The sequence below is a fragment of the Agelaius tricolor genome, unplaced genomic scaffold, assembly GCF_023055355.1.
Source record: "Agelaius tricolor isolate 1412-34295 unplaced genomic scaffold, bAgeTri1.0.p SCAF_7, whole genome shotgun sequence".
Classification (NCBI taxonomy): Eukaryota; Metazoa; Chordata; class Aves; order Passeriformes; family Icteridae; genus Agelaius; species Agelaius tricolor.
This window is the reverse complement of record NW_027269267.1, coordinates 11733720-11748871: the sequence shown is the minus strand read 5'-3', so window position 1 is coordinate 11748871 and position 15152 is coordinate 11733720. Positions and strand designations below refer to the sequence as shown.

At 41.3% G+C, this 15152-nt stretch overlaps 1 protein-coding gene across 3 annotated transcripts in view; it reads left to right on the top strand.

Moving 5' to 3' along the window:
* Positions 1 to 3766: 3766 nt before the first annotated feature.
* GK (glycerol kinase) overlaps positions 3767 to 15152 on the top strand; it is a 34799-nt gene continuing 23413 nt past the window's right edge. For all 3 annotated transcript variants that reach the window (XM_071430361.1, XM_071430363.1, XM_071430360.1), the window contains exons 1-6: positions 3767 to 3949; positions 11490 to 11563; positions 12167 to 12273; positions 12819 to 12896; positions 13859 to 13938; positions 14914 to 15051. In XM_071430361.1, the coding sequence (XP_071286462.1) occupies positions 3884 to 3949; positions 11490 to 11563; positions 12167 to 12273; positions 12819 to 12896; positions 13859 to 13938; positions 14914 to 15051 (543 nt within the window). In that variant the 5' untranslated portion in view covers positions 3767 to 3883. The remainder of the gene's footprint in view (positions 3950 to 11489; positions 11564 to 12166; positions 12274 to 12818; positions 12897 to 13858; positions 13939 to 14913; positions 15052 to 15152) is intronic.

Sequence of the window (15152 nt, the reverse complement as noted above, 5' to 3'; positions counted from 1 at the left end):
ATGTCATTCAGGGAAAACTATTGTCTAATACCAGGTCAGAAGTAAAACATACCCAGCGAAACATTCATTGCATCACTGCAGTCATGGCTTCACAATGAAATGGTTCTTGCCAAATGGTGACAGGGTATTGTCATGTACTCTTTGGCATGTGCCAAAACAAATGTAGGAGACAGAACACAGAATGGGTCACTGCAATCCTGCCCTCCTCGGGATCTACAGAAAGGTTTCCAGCACACACAGGGTGCTGCAGATGACCTGTAGAAATGTGAGGGCACTGGCAGCCAAGGTCACAATCTGTTTGTGCTGGCTCCCTGCTCCAGAGCAACGGAGTTTATCCACTTGTGCAGGCACAGGCACCCTCGCACATACCACTCATCTTCCCAGTAGGCAAAAGGGTGCAAGGGGCAGCGTGACTCGTTACCCTGGTGCCCTGGACACGTCACAACTCCACCTGTTCCAGCCTAGCTCCAAATACGTGCCTTCTGTCCCTGCTGGGGGAGCCCAAGGATCCCACATCTGTAAGGAGGTGCAGGATTTGACGGCCGAGCCCTCTCTGGCACTATGAGGCAGAAGGGAAAGACACGGACCTCTGGCATCCACTCTTTAATTCACACTGTATCACATGCTTGGAGTAGCCTGACACAGTCACATTTTGTCCTTAGCTTGAGGTCAGTAAAGAAGAATCAGCCAAGAAGAGCAGAACGTAATTGCCAACTTAACTCTGCTGAGATTAAAGACAAAAATCAAACTGAAACTAAAAAAACCTGAACCAAAAGCAAACAATTGGGTTTATGTGCTGTTGAAACTAGTTCTTTAGGAACTAAATTATGTTGGCTCTGAATAATGCACCGCAAATATTTATGTGCTTAATTAATGTCTTCCAATGTGTCCACTACCTTAAAAATATATTTAAAAAACAAGCAGTGGGGCTGTATTCAAAGATGGAAAAACCTTCAATTTGAGTACAGTTTACAGAACAAGAGGTCAAAAAGCTGCATGTGGAACAAGAGCAGCATTTACAGGAATCTGCATTGTGTGGGCAGTTGACAATAACCAGCAACTTTATAAATGTTACATTTTGAGGAACTGAATTCAACTTTCTTATAATTAAGTCCCCCAAAATCAATGAGATCTTCCATTATTTCAGGCTGGAAATTGTTATAGCAAGTCTATCTAAATTCCACAATCTCTTCTTCTGTCAAGAATAATATATACAAGGCTCTCAACTAGCACTTGAGCTTTATTTTGGTTTTTTTTTTTCGTTTTGCAAGTTCTTCAGCAGGAGAACAGAACAGCAAACAACTTGATCTGCACTGTGTAGACTTGCCTCAGTGAGATCTGAACCAGAAGCAGAAGAAATCAGTCCACACGGATATCCACACTCCCTCCTTTAAAGGAAGCTAATTCCTTCAGAAGTGTCTCAGCCGAGTGTGGCCTCACACCATCTTACTGTAAAGGTACAGCCAGAGCTCCACCCTTCCTTCCCCTGCAGGCTTCCCTGGGACAGCACCCTCTATCCCTACTCTGCAATCAGTATTGCATAATAAATACTACAAGAAAAAAATGTTCTATTGAAACAGTGAATAGGAATGTGAGAGCACACTGTTGAATGGGCTAGGAAGAATAAACTATTCTCCCTGAGTCAATATTTTCTAGTTTTGGACTAAATTATTTCCCCCTTCTGCCTGTCTTGCATGTCTGTTGAGGGTTAAGGAAATATCACAGGTTATTGCTGTCACCTCTCCTGTTCCTGGTCTGTAAACATTCACAGGCATTGCTAAAGAACACCTAAGGAAATGGCACCTTCTAGAGAATTTCTGTAACTCAGTAATCCTTAACAGTACAGTGGCATTTCATGTTTTGCATAAATGTCTGTCATGATATTGCTTCCTCCCTTTTGGATCTATAGAGACCTCAACCTTTGCTGAAAATTGTCACATCCTATCTTGAGCTAAAATACACTCAGAACACAATGCGGCAGCTTTTAAAAGAGAAAAGAGAAATAACACAAACCCCACACTTTTCCTAGGAATTATACTGATTAATTCAGATTTAACTAAGATCCCATGGGATTAATTCCTTGAATTCCTAATCTACATGGAGAAGATGTAGCCTTGGATAAGTTTTCCTGATGAACTGTAGTTCTTGGCTTTAGTGTAGAAGCTCACTGTGACAAGAGAGGAAGTAGAGGGGGGATCTCTGACAAAGCCAGGAGGGACTATTATGACCTAGGATAAACTTGGTGGATCTTTTTCTAAGGGTTGCAGCAAGCTCTTGAGCAAGATGATCGCTAAACTATAGCTAGGTTCCAAGAAAAAAAAGAAATACCAGTCTTGGTGATAAGATTTAAGAATAATAGAAAATCTTCGATAATATTTGGCAAGTGGTCCACATGCTACTTCACTGTCAGTCTTGAAAATGTGGATATGGATCTTACCACAAGACTGTATTTGTCTCATTTCAGCTGCTGTAGTTAAGGGCTGCAATGAAATCCCCTGCTATTACACATGAGCAGTAAGTGCTGTTCACACCCCATCCAAGGCTCCTCGATGCCAGCTGAAGCACTAACAAGCAAAAAAATGAAAGAGCTGGGTAAGGTATCTCGCAAAGCTTTCCCAAGTGGCAGCAATCAGATTTTGCTCATCACGGAGCAATTGCAGCAAAACACCCCAAGTTTGGACAACTACTAGTAACGTGAATCAATGGCAAAGGCAAATCTTTTTAATGGTGTCTGTGGGGGCTGGTTTACTGGCACCGTGTGTCACTAGTAACTTTTCAGGCCCTTCAGTCAGCATTGTTGGCTTTTGCAATTCCGGCCCGGCTCTTACAACACCAGTGGTTTTTCTGGAACCACAAGTTACCAACAACCAGTAAAGGAAGGAAGACCGAGATTCCATTTTTATAAAGCCAAGGAGTATCTCTGCATGACGCAGGGTAAATATTTAAAAGATAAAAGAAGCCGCTTTGGGGATGTATCATAAATACGTAGAACATATCTCGGTCACCCATGATCACAGCCTTGCACAGTTCCTCGGCAGCATTTGTTCTGAACAAAAAATTTCAAGGGACACCCAGGCTTAGCAATTCCCCAGCGGAGTCCCGCCTCAGAGAGCGGGGGGTTTCTTTCCCCTCTCCCCGATAACGAGCGGGACACGTTTCACTCCGTGGAACGCCGCCTCAAGGCACAAGTGACCCGAAAAAGGGACCTGAAAAGAGTTCCCGCTGCTCTCCCGCAGCGACCCGGGCTGACCTCAGAGCCAGCAGGGCTGCCCTCAGAGCCGCCGGCGCTGCCCTCAGAGCCAGCAGCGCTGCCCTCAGAGCCAGCAGCGCTGCCCTCAGAGCCGCCGGCGCTGCCCTCAGAGCCAGCAGCGCTGCCCTCAGAGCCAGCAGCGCTGCCCTCAGAGCCGCCGGCGCTGCCCTCAGAGCCAGCAGCGCTGCCCTCAGAGCCAGCAGCGCTGCCCTCAGAGCCAGCAGCGCTGCCCTCAGACCCGCCAGCGCTGCCCTCAGACCCGCCGGCGCTGCCCTCAGAGCGGCCGGCGATGCCCTCAGCACCCGCGGGGCTCTCCCGCCTCCCGAGCCGCCGCCCGCGCGCCGCCGCCTCAGGGGCTCCGGGGCGGGGCGAGGAAGGGGGCGCGCCGCGCGCCGCTCGTCACGTGACACGCCCCTCTCGCGCCCCTCCGCAAGCCGGGCCCCGCCTCCAGAGCTCCGCCCCCGCCGCGCCCCGGGCTCTGATTGGCTGCGGGCTGACAATGCGCGAGGCAGCGCCCCCCGCCCCGCCCCCCCCGCCGGCTTCACCCCGGCAGCCACGCGCCGCCGGCCGCGAGCTGCCCGCGCGGCGCCGGCGCGGCCGTTACGGGAGCGCAGCGGGCGCTGAGGGGGCCCCATGGCCGCGTCGCTGGGGCCGCTGGTGGGAGCCATCGATCAGGGCACCAGCTCCACCCGCTTCCTGGTGAGCACAGCGCGGCGATCGGGGCGGCACCGGGGGCGGGCGGCGCCCCCGCGGCCTGAGGGGAGCCGCGGCTTCCGCGCCTTCACTCCCTTCCATCCCGGCGGGGGTTGCTGCCGTGCCCTTGGGGAAGGGCAGGGGAACGGGCCCGCAGGGCTGCGCTGCGCTGTCCCGGCTGCAGCCTCCTGTCTCCCGGAGAAGCGGCGCCGCTCGGCCCGGAGGTGCCGGATCCGCCGCTGTCCCTCAGTCGCGTTCCCGCCGCGGCGCGGGGGCAGCGCCCGTCCCGAGGGGAGCGGTCCCGGGGCGAGCCCGACACCAGCGGCTCTGCTGCTGCTCCAGGGGACTGCGGGATCCCACTGCTCCGAGCAGGCTGCGCTTGCAATCTGTCAGGCTTTCAATCTGTCGGGTACCTTGCCCCGAATGGAATCAAATGGACGAGGTCCTGAGGCAGCGGGGAAATAGATCCGTGCGAGCTGATTGACTGTGATTAGCTGTGTTCAAACAATGCGATGACTCCGCTGTGTTCCCCGCTAAAACCTGCCCGGGGCCTGCTGGAGCGACTGCTGCAGCTCCAGCCCTCATGTCAGTGCATCTTGGGCACTGTCGGTATTCAGGTGGCTGAACCTGCACACCTTGTGAAACACTGATTTGTTTAAACACTAGGGAAAGATAAGTTTAAGGATAGGAGAATTAATATATTAATCATATATTTGACCCCTTAGTTGAAGGATCTAGTTATTTCTGTATTATGCAATAGGCTGTAACTAATGTTGTATATGAAACTTACTGTAGATACTTCTGGTTTGCAAATCTCTGCAAATGTACTGTCCCCTAGTCAGTTAAGTCATGGTAGTTTGACTTAATTAAAGGCCTATGACAATTTCCTCCATGGAATAGAGATATTTACTAGATATAAAGTGTTGTCAAATGTGCAAAGTATGAATTGGGAAGATGAATGTTTTGGTCTGCCCTTGCTGCTTTTTTTTTTTACTGCTTCCCCCGTGTGAAATGTTCCTTCATGAAGCAGGAGACTGGACTATCTTCTTGACCTATGTTACCATTATTACTCAATATCACGACCTTCATGCGATTGTCAAATGAGAAAACAGCTCTGGGGGCGGAGAGAAACTCCAGACTGACAAATGACACCAGTGAGCTGTCTTGGATGCCAGTCAGGAGTCATTTTTGGGAACAAACTTGAAGAAGGTCCCTGTAATGCATTAAGATACATTCTATCTGCTTTCATGTATATAAAAAGTTAACTTTTTTCTTATCCTCAAAGGATAACACTGGTAGAAGTAAAACTTGAACTCTTTTTACAAGTGTTTTTACAAGTTCCTCTTAGGAGGAATTTCTTACACTACACACATTCATCAATGGCTTTTATGCAGGTGGGGAGATTTTGCCTGCCTACAAGAGGATTCAATTGCTTCCTAGTTTTTTTCAAGGAGCATATTGTGTCTGCCACTTTTAAATTCTTTTATCCGTCTCAGTGTCTCTCAATTCATGTCAACAGACAGCATTGTCTTAAACTTGGCAGTGTGATCATGCCATTATGATAAAATTACATGGGCTTGAGCAAATAAGATGTATGATCACGGAGTTAAATCAGAACACAGGGGATAGGGAGAGAATTGGGCAAAATGTGCAGAGGTCTGTTACAACTCATCTCAGTCATTCAGATAACAACACCTGTAAATGGAGAATTTTGCTGGAAAAGGATTGCTGCAGTTGGAATAGAGATTTTGCCTTGAAATATTTTAAGCCAGAATATAATGTATTGTTGTCTGTACCTAAATTATTTCCTTGGCTCTGTTGATCTTTTGCTTTTAATTGTTTTTTGTTACATTTCTTAGTGATGTCTCTACATTTTTTTTATGTAGTGTTTCCAATAGTTTTTGTCTTCACCAAGTCACAAGTCAAAATCAACCTGCTGCTTGCTTTGCACTTGTGTATTCAGTAGTTCGGTGCAACTGTTATCTAACTTTTTAAGTGGAAAACATATGATTTTGAGTAGGTTAAAGAGTCCTCCTAGGTGAAAAGCTGTCTGGTCCAATGGGGCCAAAGAGCAGTGTCAGCAGTCCAGAGTGTAAATTTACAATTACAGGCGGCAGATTTACCAGTGGTGTCCATAACAGTCAGTAGTGAGGGCTGATACTCTGTGTTTTCCTGGACAGCCATGGGGATGGGTTGGGATGTTCTCTCTGATGGGGGTGGCCAGCTGACTGAAATTCCCGTTGGAGAAGGGGCCTGCCACAATATTCATACAGTTAAACAAAGTTTAGCACTTGAGACAGAAAGCTACGAAGCTGCTTCATGAAAAAAGACACACTACTGCTGGACATCAAGTTGGATATATGTGAGCAATGCATCCTTGTGGTGGTGCACATTGAGAAAAGTTCAGAAAGTAATTGTTGCCATCTGTGCAGCACTTAGGAAGCAGCATCTGGAACACTGGGTCTGATGTTGGACCCTGCAGAGGATGAGCGTTGGAAGAACTGGGTTTCATCCAGCCAGAGGAATCCCTGTGCTGCAGCACAAGGCCATGGAAGGAGGGTTGGGAGATCAGGGATTCTTTCTTCACAAGAGAGGCTTAAGGGGTGTCCTCATTCCACAGTTTGTGGAGAACACAGAACCAGCCTTTTCTCAGACATGCACAGGAAAAGACAGTGGGCAGTGAACGTGAGCTGCAGCAAGTGTGGGATCTCCAATAGATGTAAAGAAACAATGTTTCACTGGGAGGGCTCCAGATCCGGGGCCGAGAAGGTGTGTGGAATTTCCATCTTTGCAGACACTCAGTGCCTGATTAAAACAGGCCCTGAACAGCCTGGTTTTAAATTCAGGCTTACCTGAGCAGGGAGGACCTCCTGAGATTCAGAGTAAATTATCCTTTGTGCAGACACAAGTTTTGTCTCTCCTGCTTGTGAATGAGGGGGCTGTGTGAGCACAGAGGCTAAAGGAGCACCAGAACTCAGGTGCATTTCTGTCACTCCTTCTTTAGCCTTGCCTCTCACACAGCACACATGCAGTGGTAGTTTTATGCTGTAGCTTTATCCTCCACAAACCCTCTTTTGGATCTTTACCTTTATTAGCTAATTTTGAAAAATGAACTGCAATTATTTTTGAGATTGGATCTTTTCTGTTAAGCTGGGTTGAACATGGGTTGGGTTGAACAAGATTCAGAGTTACCAGGGGGAGCACAGTGCTCACAAGACAATTGCTTAAAGCTCATTTTCTTAAAAATATCAAGCAGGAACATAAATTGGATAAGCTAAATAAGTGTACCCAGATGACTGAATTCTAGCTAAGATGTTTCATTGAATATTTTCATCAAATACTTTCATCTCTTGTGTTCCATTTTGTATTATTCAAGAATCATAATAATGCACTATAACTTCTTTTGTGAAAAGTCTTAGGATCAGGAGCTAATGGCCAGCTGAACCATTGTTTGATCTCTTGAAAGGTATTTGCTGGACAGTGTTTCTGTCATTTTATCCAGGAACAGCAAGAATTGAAAGACACATTGAAGTACCTACACAGTACTTTAAGTTATAAGTTTGTCAGTCAGACACAGGACAGTTTTTTTTCTGCCTTTGCAAAATATTTATTTTTTCCTTTACTTTGTCTCCAGAAGAAACAATCAAATAAAGCTATATCACACTGTAAGCATTCTTTTCAATAAACAAAACCTGATTTTAGGTAAGGAAAACATTCATATCCATTGAGCTTTCTCTTCAGAGGGGAATTCATTTTACCCCTCTTCTGAAGTAACATGACCTTTTATGAAAAACTTGATTGTATAACTTGCAAGAAGGGTTAAAAATACTGTAAATACAGTTTTCCCCCTAGCTCTAATCACTTAAAATACAGTGTAGTTTTACTTTTAAATCCCATAATTGTAAGCACCTCCTAGATGGCGACAGAAATCTGTTCGTCACAAGCCTTCCAAGAAAGGTAATTTCTAGGAGGCTTTAAACTTGGACTTATTCATAAATTCTTACTGTGCTACTCCTAGTTAAATAATTGAGAGGGAAATTATTGTTTGTCTCTTATCCTTGCCACAGCTGGGTTGATTTCGATGCAATTTCAGAACTCCAGCTCTGAACTTGTTTGCCTGCAAAGCCATGACTGTTCTTGCTTGCTAGAAACTCATGAAGATACAGCACAGCATAACAGAAATAGCTTTTCTGCAGGCAGAGTTACATGACAAAGATTGAGAGATAGGAAAAGTCACTTGTAAAATCTGTTTTCATTATTGTCTTTTCAGCTGTGCAGCTTCTTTCATCACTTCCATGAGCCTCATATTTCTGTTCATTCCTTGAAAATTGTTACAACTCATTGATATTAATTCTTTTCCACTAAGACAACAAGACATAAATGCAATACACAATAATATGTAATAATATGTAACTGTACCCCTTTATGTGATGTGATGTATTATGTTAAAGACCCTATAAAAAGCTTCAATTAAGTGATCAGCCCCTGTGCCTCTCTGCTTGTTCACATGCAGGGCATCTATGTAGGCCTTTCCTCTCTGCAGTCCTGAGACTCAAGGATCAAGCTCTGATTCTCTGTTGGGAGTAGAGGGAGGATGTTATTTATTCCTTTTCTTTAATCTCTCCCTAGAGAATTCGGTACACATCTGGTGGCTTTCACTTTCATCTCTGTTCAAAACAGCTGTACAAGTCCAAATAGCCTAGACAATTCTTCATTACTACTGCTGATAAAATTAGGGCAAAGCTGACTTTGGCTTTCCCCACGCACAACTGAGAGGTCAGTAGCATAAACTTGAATCAGTTCTTAATGAATATGAAAGGATTGAAAACCTCTAGTCCCAACAAATTACAGAAATACACTTCAAACCTGTTTCAGCAGGGATGTATTGACCTTATCTGATTTATTTGTACTTATTCTCACTTATTTTTCTGTCTCTCCACTGTCAAACTGGGACGACATAGGGAATTTTTTTGACAACAGTAGTGGGTTTTTTGGAGGGAGTGGGAAAGAAAGGCTTTGAGGTCCCATATGTTCTATTTATTCCCTATGTTATATATAATTTTGTATGTTTAAATTTAGTGACTCATTCATCTTTCCACATATCAGAATTCTGTCTATCAGTGTAGAAGTCAATCATAGAATGATTCTTTAAGGTCAGAAGGGACCTTAAATATTACCTGGTTCCACCCCCCACCATGGGCAGGAACAGCTTCCATTAGACCAGGGTGCACAGGGAGGGCCTCAAACAGGGATTGCTCCCAGTGAAACTTTTTAATCCCTTGCCCTGAATAATAGGGAGTGTCTGTTGCTTTTGTTGAGAATGTCAGAAGCTTGCAGGTTTGTTTGTGATTAGCATTGTTTGCCTAGTTCTTCTCTATGGATATGAAAAAATCTGTGCATTTGTAGAGTTATTGCTTCCATTGAAAATGTATTCCTGTCACAGCTTATTGCTGTGTCTGCAAGCCACACACTCCACATTCATTTGATGACTTTGTCTCATTGAATATGTGCTTCCTGCTACCAGTAGGAATCCTTTGCATTACCTTCTGATTCAAGAAATACTGAATGATTAGTGGTGAATGATTACCACATGATATTTAACATTGCTAGTATGTCAGATACATAACATATTAACATACAGGTTAAATAAAAAGTCTTCTATCTCTCTGTCTTTATTCTAAAAACCTAGTAAATTTGAATATGCTTTTGGCAGGAAGGCAATTTCTAGTAAAGCAATCTTACTGCCTACATGCAAAACAACCTCTCCATTAAGTATGTTGTGTAGCATTTTGAGATCCATATCCCATTATGCAGGTTGCTTCCAAATGTGTAGTACTGACAGAGCTTTTTCTTTAATAGGATAGATTCCTGTAAAGCCTGAGCTGGTAGATGAAACACAGATAAGTAAATAAAGTACTAATGATTCAGTGGTGCTCTTTCTATGTCATCTTTTGAGCTGATCATAGAAAATAATGATCATGTACCTTTTAAAGACTTCTTTTCTGGACAATGGAGCTTTCAATGCTTTCCAGAGTTTGTGCTGTTTTCATCCTTGGAGGTTTTAAAGACTTGCTTAGAAAAGTTCTTGAGCAACCTGATCTAATCTCATTGCTGATCCTGCTTTGAGCAGGAGGTTGTACTAGAGATCTCTCAAGGTCCGTTTCAGCCTGAATTATTCTGCAGTTCTAATATATAAGTCAAATGTTTCTAAACTTCAAAGTTTCACTCTAAAAATGCTCTAGAGAATCAGAACTTCATCTCCTTTTTGTCAGAGTTGTTCTAATAGTTTCTGAGTAAAGTGTACTGTGTAGATGATACCAAGAGTTTATGGATTAAAAACTTTAAGAGAAACCCCTAAAATGTGTGGTATGAAAAGAGAGCATTAACAAGTATAGAATAGGTTCAGTTGTATCCTAGAGGGTGGACGGATATAACTGAATTTTGTTTCTTTAGCATGCGAGTGGTTTCTAAATCTGGCTCAGCTCTGCTTGCCATGAAAAGGTAGGATGGTGTCCTACTGATATGTTCTGCAGTTCACCTGAACCTGCTGCTAGATTTTACTTTCTAGGCCCCAGAAGGTTCTTGACTGAAAAGATTCTGCGTGGTGCTGTGGAGAAAGAGCCCTTCCCCCAGGACTGCCACCACTGGCCAGCCAGGCTCTCTGGCTCACACACTGTTCACTTCAGCTGAATCTTTCACTGGGTGTCCCTAGCTTGGCCTCGCAGAGATTCCTTTTGGGAACAGGCCACTGCTGGTTAATGAGGCTTGTTGTGCATTCTCCATGAGCTTCCACTGCACCTCTAACTTGGGATTCCTTGAGAACACCCATTGATAGAGTACTCGTGATTCTCTACTCTGCTGGTTTTTATTGTAGAGTGTCCAAATTTAAGTTACTTTTCTGCATGTTCTCTTTTTGATGGGTTGTGTTGCTGCAGTGGCATTCTTTTCTTGTCAGATTGTTCATGAGCTCTGTACTTTTAGTTTATTTTGAAAAAAAATGGGTTTTGCCTAGGTACTTTCTTGTTCTTTAGTTTGATAGATTTTGTCATAGATTTTCCCATAGATTCACATAGATCTATTCACACAGATGTCCCATAGATTTTGTCATAGATTTTCACTCTTCCTAAAATGTGCTAACCCAAGAAAACACACAGATAACTCTGGCAGTAGAGTGGCACAGCAAGAGCTTAAGAAATGCTATTATCAACAACAGTGGGTATTTTACTGAGTAATATTCTAATATGCATCAGGAGTCTAACTTCTATAACCACCACAGGAAAAAAATCTGGTTCTTTTCCGATCCATTAAGGAAAAAAAAAGCAATTAAAATTGACATAGTGACAGCAAAGTTTGCCAAAATAATCTTTGCCTACCTTAATTTTAAAAATGTATATATCTGAATTCTTGTTATATAGGTGTTGGGGTTGACGATAGAAAATTACTATCTGTTGTCACAGCACTGCATTTGTTCAAAATAATAAATGTTAATTATTGTTGTATAAACTTCTGTGCTCATAGAAAATTCAATTGTGTCATTAATTTGCAGGTTTTTAATGCAGCAACAGCAGAGCTCTTGAGTCACCATCAAGTGGAACTAAAGCAAGAATTCCCTAAAGAAGGGTATGATTTTTTTTATTTTTTATTTTTTCATTTGTGTAGAGTTTGGTAGTGTGTGTGAATTTTTATCTATGAGTCATCAAAACTGAAGCTGATTAATAATTCTTAGAAGCACAGCAACTGCTATAAAAGACTGGGCAGAAAAAATGGCATGAAATAGCTCCCACTGGGTGTCCGTCCGGAACGTGCCTGAGTTACGGAACTAAAAGTACTTGGTGTTTGGCTCTGGTCACTCATTTACATATTTAACATCTAAACTTTAACGTCTAAACGTTGAAGTTTAAAACTAAAGTTTAAATGAGACTTAACATCTCATTTAAGGTAATAAAACTGGTAATTTTTACATTTGAATCACAGTCTTCAGCTTGGTCATAGAAATATCTTCCTTTGTTTTCTGAGTTTTTCTTTGTTTGTTTGTTCGTTCCTAAATGACCTACCATTTGCTGCCAATGCCCTCTGTATAGAACAAAACAAAACTCTTTGTAGATTTGTAAAACATGTTTTGTAGCTATATTTGTATTAAAATGCTCAGCTTGTTTTTCAGACTAGTATTATTTTTTCTTTTTATGTACGTTTTTATTAACTGGTGTTTACTGTTTGTTAAAGATGGGTGGAACAAGATCCAAAGGAAATATTAAACTCTGTCTATGAATGTGTGGAAAGGACCTGTGAGAAAATGAGAGAACTGAACATAGACATCGCTAACATAAGAGGTACTTATGGGTAGAGGGCTTTAGCATGCTATGGTTGAGCAATTCAGATACCATAGTTTTTAAGTGAATAAATAGAAAGGTGGCAGCATATGCCAGCTTCAAACAAAATGTTAAATTGTATTTGAAAATAGTTTTTTGGGGAGGAATAATGATAAAATAAGTGTGTGTATTAGCAATGCAGAATCTACAAAGTAGACTTAACCTGATCTTGTAAAATCACAGAGACAAGTGATGAAGAAATTCTGAAATTAAGTTTAGAACTTTAATTTAGGAAAGCTGTTTTCCCCTGTCAGTGTTGTTGCTGTCTCAGTTTGTGGCTGAAAAAGAGAGAAGTTTAGAGCATATAGGTTAATCAGCAAAGATGAGTTCTTAGAAGTAATATTTCTAGATTATACCTTGAAAAAATTGGAAACTTTATTTCCCATTTACTTTCCTCTTCTGCTTACCTGTTCCTCCCTCCTCTCCACCTCTCCATTCCCTCCCTCACCCCCCCAAAAGGGGAAAACAAACCTTCTGAAAAGGATACTTTCTGTTTTGTCCTGAAGCCATTGGAGTCACCAATCAGAGAGAAACAACAGTGGTTTGGGACAAGACAACTGGAGAACCTCTTTATAATGCTATTGGTAACTATGCTTTCTGAATATGTAATATCATAATATGATCATGTTGTGGAAAAAATGCTTTTGTAGTTTCCTGTGCAAATCTGGCTGTGGCCTAGCCTACTAATTTGTTGGATTTTTTTGATATCTGTGTTGTAAAATGTGTGTTTGCATACACACCAGTGCAGTTTAAAAAAGCCTATTCCATAAAAATTGTTACTTAAATCACTTTATTGGTTTTAAAAAAACCCCACTATGTTCCTGAGGAGTTCCGGGCACAAAATGCTCTGACTTGCATCCAATCACTGTCTTTGAAATTTTCAGGGTGCTGGTGATTTAACTTTAAAGGAAAATAATGTTAAGTAGGTTTAATTAGTGATGACTTAATGAATACTTATTAATACTCAGAGTTTCATTTTCAACTTAGCTTTTCAGATATTGTCAGCTGAAAAATGGTAATTGTCTAGACTTGGTTTTTTAGGTCAAGAGCCAGATATAGTTTGATTTAGTATGACCGTAAAACCAGGACTCTTCTATATCAAATAAATGTAGTTAACAGCTTTATCTTAAACCCAGCTATACCTTGATAACTACAACACAGTCTTTTAGTAGAAAGTTTACATAGAAATAGTAAATAATCAGCCTGCTATTTGTTTTAACCTCTTAGTTTAATCACAGTCGTCTGCTGTGAAGTGGCATTACTCACTTGCTTGTATTCTGATAAAGTAAATACCCTACTTGTGGAAAATCCTGCTTCTTTCTCAAATCATTTGTTCTTTTAAATCAAATTAATTTATCTAACCATTTTAATTTTTACAACAGTGCCTTTAAAATACAATGGCAATACAATATTCTTTCAACTACATGAAAAGATAAAAATAGACAGGAATTCATTGGCAAGAGCTGTGGTTTCATGGAAGCAGGCTGAACATGTCACTTTTTGTGTATTAAATCACATGATCAATTAATTTTATTCATGGTTTTAGTGTGGCTTGACCTGAGAACCCAGTCAACAGTTGAACATCTTCTTAAAAGAATTCCTGGAAAAAACAAAACTTTTTCAAAGGTAGGAGACATTCCAAACATTTAAATTGTACCTGCTGCAATGTATAATGTTTTGGATATATGTGTTTAAAATTCTCCTAAACAAAGTCACTTGTAGTTTCTAGTCCCTTCTTAGCTTGTCAAATAATAAAAACTAAGCGCAAGACACCAGTCTGAGACTAGAAAATTTTTAATTTCCTTAAAATAAATGTTTAACACTTATTTAATATCTCACTACGGAAGTGAGACCTCATCCTGTGCTATCTAGCCAATATAAAATAAACATTACACACAAAAATTAAGATCAAGTAGAAAAAAAGAAAGGGAAATAATTTACTGGTATGAAATGTATTATCCATTCTCGTGCCTTAATATTGAAATTAATTGCATCCAATCTGAGAACAAGGAAGATCATTCATAAAGAGCAAGTTTTCTTTTTTTGTGAACATATATATAACAAATTGAAAACTAAATGCTTTTAAAAAAGTGTCACAATTGTTTGATTCATGTTGTCCTTTACTAATACAGTAAATATTATGTATTTTTTATATTATATGTTTTCCTACAGGCAGGAAATGGATGTCAAAAAGTGTATAAACTTACTTATTTTCAAGTTCTAGTAGAGTGCAATTTTCATCTTTCCTGTGTTGTCCTGCCCATTTTTGTTGTTGTTACTTATTGTCTAGTCATATGGAGATATCCTAGATAAGACAGGCCTTCTGCAAACAACTTTTTCCACGTAGATGATCTTTGAACTGCATTTAGATCAGCTTTGATCTTTATCTATTATTGCACTGGTCATTTGATTTTGATGTTTGTGTGCAACTTGTGTGTTGTATGCTTAGTACTTATTTAAATAATTACAGAAGTTTATGGAATTTTTCTGAGTTTTGTGTATTTTCTTTTTCCCTTACTATCACAATTTTTTCATATAACTACAGTATTTATGGAAAAGATACTTGCATGATGTTTATTTTTTTTTTTTTTAATTTTACAGTTTAAGACCGGTCTTCCACTTAGCACTTACTTTAGTGCAGTGAAACTTCGGTGGCTTTTGGATAATGTGGAAGAGATTAAGAAAGCAGTTGAGGATGGAAGAGCTATGTTTGGGACTATTGATTCATGGCTTATATGGGTATGTATTTGTATTTCTTACAATAAATTCCCATATCATGTAAATCTCCATGCATGTGATACTTGATGCCCAATGATGACACGGTGATGTCAATAAAAGCT